General features: G+C 43.9%; 1 protein-coding gene across 1 annotated transcript in view; it reads left to right on the forward strand.

Annotated features, from left to right (window-relative positions):
* Window positions 1–6,081, forward strand: part of Elp2 (elongator acetyltransferase complex subunit 2) — a 36,535-nt gene that overhangs the window by 27,540 nt on the left and 2,914 nt on the right. Inside the window, exons 18-21 of the mRNA XM_028774810.1 lie at window positions 767–959; window positions 2,384–2,505; window positions 3,959–4,092; window positions 4,481–4,588. Of these exons, the coding sequence (XP_028630643.1) occupies window positions 767–959; window positions 2,384–2,505; window positions 3,959–4,092; window positions 4,481–4,588 (557 nt within the window). The remainder of the gene's footprint in view (window positions 1–766; window positions 960–2,383; window positions 2,506–3,958; window positions 4,093–4,480; window positions 4,589–6,081) is intronic.

Here is a 6,081-nt window from a genome sequence, read left to right on the forward strand (position 1 = left end):
ACACACACACACACACACACACACACACACACACACACACACACACACCATGGAAGGACTGGACAAGGAGAGGTATTTCTAGTAGAAAGAATAAAAAAATGGCATCTGGTGGTTTGCATGAGATATCTTCCCTAGTCTGGGCATTTGACTATTTGGTCCTGAGTTCAAGATTACTTGAGAAGATAGTTTGGTCTGTTAGAAGAAGAATGTTTGGTCTGTTTCTTTTAGATCAGAGTGTTAGTGACTGTCAGTCACAGGTGTTAGTTAAAGATGGTGTTAAGGTGTTTATGCTCTTTGCTGTCCTGAGTGGAGTTTGAGGTCTCTGGCTATACTTAGGCTATTCACTTTTCCATCTCAATTCATTCCTTCTGTGTTTTGAAGCTCCATTGGTAGGTTTGTGAATGGGGTGATGTCTTCTTCATTAGTTTATCTGTTGTGCAGTGACTCTGTCCAGTGATACTCACTCCTTTGTTCACCACAGTAGAGACTTCTAAACTGGTCCCCACACAATTAACACAAATGACTTTTGTTATAAAATGTTCTCATTGTGCCAGTTCCCTGAGGAGTCATCTTTTCTAGTCCCACTTTTTTCCACCTTTTCCTAGAAATCCATCTCTGTGGTTGTGTGTGACATCCCGGATGTTTTCTGGAGGCTTTTGTTGGAGGTTTATTAAAATAGACCTACAGGGACACCACACTATTTTAAATGTGTTCTTTTGGTTTGTTTCTGCTCCTATGATGCCCTGGTCTCATCTCTGCCCTGCAGGCCGCTCAGAAGGAACATGCAGCTATCATTCTTTGGAGCACGGAGTCTTGGAAACAAGTGCAGAGTCTTGCTTTCCACACTCTGACTGTCACTCAGATGGCCTTCTCACCTGATGACAAGTTCTTACTGGCTGTGTCCAGAGATCGAACCTGGTCTTTGTGGAAGAGGCAAGATGTGACCTCAGCAGAGTTCGGTAAAGCAGCCTGTGTAGTGGCTATCACATCCATTTTGTCCACTTTTTTAGCAGCTAAGAAATGAAGAGAAAGATAACAGGGTGGAGACAGACTGTGACAGGCTGTGAGGATTCAGTGCTCTTGAGCAACTGGAGAGCACTTGGCTTTATTTAAACCTTTTTCTTTTTTAAGATTTAATTGTTTATTATTTGCAGAGGGGCAGGCACGGTCAGACACAGATCATTCCTGATAGTGATGTGAAAGTGATAGGCCCACAGTACAGACCATATTTCAGGGTTTTTTTTTTTAATTATTTATTTATTATATTCATATGAGTACACTGTTACTATCTTCAGACACACCAGAAGAGGGCATCAGATGGTTGTGAGCCACCATGTGGTTGCTGGGAATTGAACTCAGAACCTCTGGAAGGGCAGGCAGTGCTTTTAACCGCTGAGCCATCTCTCCAGCCCCATATTTCAGGTTTTGAATCTTGCTCTTCTCCTGAGCTTAGCCGTGTGGCATGTGATGTGGGTAGTAGACCCACAGCTCTCATGGTGAAAGCTGCTACTCCACAGCAGACCGTGTGTAAGCTGGGGCGTTCAGGAGACCGGGTAGTTCCGATCCACTTGTCAGGATGTAGCACCACTGTACATTGGGAGCAGTTGTTTTCCTTTGACATCACTAGTGACTTCCTCATTTACAGCACTTCATATTAAAAGTCGAAGTGCTAGGACCACCAAGACGTCTGAGCAGGTAAAAGCACTTGCTGCCAAGCCTGTGGACCAGGCTCAGTGACTGGAGTGCACACATGGAAGGGAAGAGCCAAGTCCTACAAGCTGTTCTCTGACAAGCACTCATGTGTGCATGTGGGTGCACACACACCCACAAAATAATAAATAAGCATATGGTAAAAAGAAACACAAAATGAAAAGATTGAAGTACTATAAATGATGTAGGTGTTCATTTCTTGTATCTTTTTGAATTATGGATTCTTTTTGGATAAATGTATTCTTTTTTCCACAGCAGTTACATAGTCCATATATAGGTTAGAAGTTACCTTTAAGCCCTCTGCTTGTATATTATGGGAAAAATATGTCCTTCCCTCCTCTCTTTGTAGTATTTTTTCCCTGTCATATACAACTACCTATTTCTGGAATACAGATAAAACATCCCAGACTTGTTTTAGAACCACAAATTAGCCTTTAGTTGAATGCGTAAAAGATTCTTGTTGACAGTCATGGAGAGTGGAGGCACCATGAGCTGTGTGCACGTAGGCTTGTGGTGCGGGTGGGCTCCTGGCTCTGCTGCAGAGCGAGTGTGGGCAGGTGAAGTGGCCACTGAGTTGTGTTGATGCCTGACAGACCTTGCTGTGGGTAAGAATGGGAGCTGCCTGTCCTGCTTCATGAGCAATGTGTATATATATATATTTTTTAATTTTCAGATCCATTTTTTAATCTCTTTGCCTTCACCAACAAAATCACTTCTGTGCATAGTAGAATCATTTGGTCTTGTGACTGGAGTCCTGATAGCAAGTACTTCTTCACTGGAAGTCGAGACAAAAAGGTAATTTTTTTCTCCCCAACCAAAGATAAAACTTAATATTTTTACAAATGTGAGATAATGTTTTTGCAGTTATATAAGTTATACTATTCTGCCTTACTCATGATGTTTACAAATTAGTTCGTGACTTCCCCATTATATATGTACATTAAAAGGGTTTTTCTTTTTAAGCAGTATAAATATATTCTCTGAAGTATGAAGAGAAGAACTCTTGGTCAGTCTCTGTTATCAGGTAGTCCCAGTGCAAGATGAAACAGCAGTTTGGTTAAGAGAGAACCCAGGAGAGCAGGCAGGGCCGGAGACAGCACTTCTATTTTTCTGAGTGATATACATATGAGAATGAACTTTATTTGTGGCTGTTTAGCCGGGACCTCATCAGTGCTGGGTTCAGGTGCAACACCTTGCTTGGGATTTATTTTGGTTTGGGTTTTATTTTTAACATGAGTACTGAGAATCAAACACAGGTCCTTGTGTTTGTGTGACAAACCTTTAAAGACTCAGCCAGCTCCTAGCTCCCCCCCCCTCCTTTTTTTCTTTGGTAGTGAAGATTATGACTGAAGCTTGAGAAAGTCAGGAAATTAGGCAGCGAGCACTCTGTGCTTGAACTCACCCTTCCCCTTGTTGCCTGAGGACTGCCCTTGGCTCCTGGTTGTCCCTCTGCTTTTATGCTCTTTAAAACACCAGCTTTTATGAGTTTCCTAGTCCTGGGCTAGTAGAACGGTGTAGTGTTTCTTTTCATCGCCCTTCCCTTTGTGAAAATAATCTATAAGTGGAACAGAGCTGGTCTGGGCCCGGTGCTACCAAATTAAGCACATCTGCACAGGCCTGCCAGTATCGTTCTTCCAGTCTGGCTGTTTGTTCTCTTCCTGGGGAGCACAGATCCCTGGCTGGGTGCTGAGGAAGCAGGCACTATCTACCTAGTTCTCAGGGATATGTTGGCTAAAACAGACCAAGTACATTTGCCACAGTTTCAGAAATGTGTGCTTCCCAGAGCCTGTTCAGAACCATGCTATGGTCCTACCTTTAAAGCCCTGTCTGTTTTGCTTCCTTCTCTGTTTCTGTGTGCCAGTCAGATACCCTTGATCCCTGGGCTCACAGGGAAGCCTTATGTGTCTTACACAGGATATCTTGTCAATGTTCTGTCCTCCTGATAGCCAAGAATTAGGTAGTGTAGAAGAGGAGGCTGGCTTCTTTTCCAACAAATATATAGCAAGTTCTGAGGGCAGAAATTGTAGGCAGGACATGATGGGCAGGATTTCACTGCATTGGAACCATGTTGTTTATTTCAGAACATGATAGACAACACTCCATGCTTTCTGGTACACTTCTGTATCTGAGATCTCAACCTGTGTCTGCCACGCTGTGGCTTCTCTGTGATATACAAAAACCTCCTAGGGCCAGAATACAGCATTAGAAACCTTGCAGAGAATGCCTCACAATGTGATTTCTATTCTAGGTGGTTGTCTGGGGTGAGTGTAACTCCAGCTATAAACCCATGGAGCACCCCATCGGTCCCTGCTCTTCCATCCTGGATGTGGGCAGTTCTGTGACAGCTGTCAGTGTCTGCCCTGTGCTTAACCTGGCCCAAAGGTCAGTTTCTATGGGACCTGGTTGTTCTGTAGTTCTGTTTGTTTTGATGCATGGACTCACCTTCAGAATCACTGCTCCTTTCAAGGTGCTTATGCTTCTAAGAAGTTTTAAGTCTTAGGATTCTGTGGTTGGTGGTCAAATGGGAATAGAAATGAAGGTTCTTATTTCAGACTGTGCACTGCCTTGCTTTCTGTCACAAGCAGCCTAGGAGAACAGGAGCCAGTGCACCTGCTGGGAAACACTAGCCTGTGGGCTTTGGCAACTCAGGAGACACAGCAGAGCAGTGCAGGGTGGGCTATTAAGACACTGGAGAAGCACTCAACAGCAAGTAGAGATAAGAGAAACTCACGCTAAACCAACCTCTGTCATCTCCCTGCCCCCAAAACAGATACATTGTTGCAGTTGGATTAGAGAGTGGGAAGATTTGTATATATTCCTGGAACAAGACCGATCAAGAAATCAATGATTGGACCAGCTGTGTAGAAACAAGTCCAAGGTATTTTCTCTCTATTTTGTTTCCATCTGGTTAGATAGAGTGATTAAATGGGGTGGTCTTTGGTGGCAAATTTTGTGAACATTTTTCACACAGAGGGACAGAAATCTCTGTCCAAGAAAATGGTACTTAAAGCCAAGTTTCTGAACCTCCTAAAATGACATTTGCTCGTGTGTGGGACTGAGTTTTTTGTATTCTCAACTAGACTGCTGGGTTACAGCATTGCACTGCGATTACAGCATTGTCCATTGCCTTTCCTCTCTCCTCTTCTTTCCTTTCCAAGATGGGGTCTGGGGAGCTCTTCTATGTCCTGAGTTCTGGGATCACAGGCCTGCACCATCACACCCATTTTTTTTTTTAATATAGTGCTTAGAGTGGAACCTAGGACTTCATACATGTAGCAAGCATTCCACCAGCTGAGCTATACCCCGTATCCTTGCAGAGGCCATCTTAATCTGCTTTATTGTTTTTAATGCCTGAGCTTTCGATAAGTCATTGATATCTTTCTGTGTCTCGTTTTCTTGGGCTTTTCCGTCTTTGAGGTCTGTGCTGTTTAAACATAGTTTCAAATGCTGTTGTGACTGTCCTGATGCTGGTGAGAGGTTAGAGAGAGCAGGCCTTCCACAGCCCTGTGGGTGCTCACTGTAACTGCTTGTTAAAACGTGTGTCTACTTTGTTACTTCAGTTGAAGTAGCTCATGCTCGGCTTGCTATGAAAGGAAGCATCTGGGGGCATCCAGCCTTCAGCATCCTGCACTCCTTCTCCTGCCCTCCCTTCCTCTTTATTTCCTTCTGCCTTGTAGTACACAGTGCTCTGCCCCTGGCTTGGTACTCTAACTTCTGCCATGGCCCAAGTGTGGGGAGCCAGTTAGCATGGGAAGATGTAAAGAGTTCAGGGTTTTCATTTGGTGATTATTCCCTTGTGGTTGTAATGATAGGCAGGGTTTGTGGCATGAAAGTAATTCTAGATTTAATATGCTGTGTTATTTGGATAGCTGGTATTCTAATTACTAAAATTTAGCTTTTGTGAGTAGTGCATTCACAGAACTAAAAGCAGGACTTTCAGATTGGCTTCCTAGGGGCCAAGTCCTGTAGTTAACTGATGAATCTTGTGGTGCTGGAGTTTCCACCCGGGGTCTTAGGCGTGTTAGGGAAGTACTCTGCCACTGAGCTACATCCCCAGCCCCCAAATCTCTTTATCTTCCCTTTTCCTTTCTTATCTCCTTCTTTCCCCCTGCTCTTCGTGTGTGTGTGTGTGTGTGTGTGTGTGTGTGTGTATCTTTTTGAGACAGTCTCATTATATAGCTCTACTTGACCTAGAACTTGTTGTATAGCCCATTCTGGACTTGAACTTGCAACCATCCTCCTGCCTCTGCCTCTGCCTCCTAAGTGATGAGACAAGCATTGACCTGGCTCACTCTGTTGTGTATTTATGTGTCAGTGCTTGTTTTCTCTCTCTCTCTCTCTCTCTCTCTCTCTCTCTCTCTCTCTCTCTCT

Source organism: Grammomys surdaster, unplaced genomic scaffold (genome assembly GCF_004785775.1).
Source record: "Grammomys surdaster isolate TR1022 unplaced genomic scaffold, NIH_TR_1.0 243, whole genome shotgun sequence".
In the NCBI taxonomy this organism is placed as follows: domain Eukaryota; kingdom Metazoa; phylum Chordata; class Mammalia; order Rodentia; family Muridae; genus Grammomys; species Grammomys surdaster.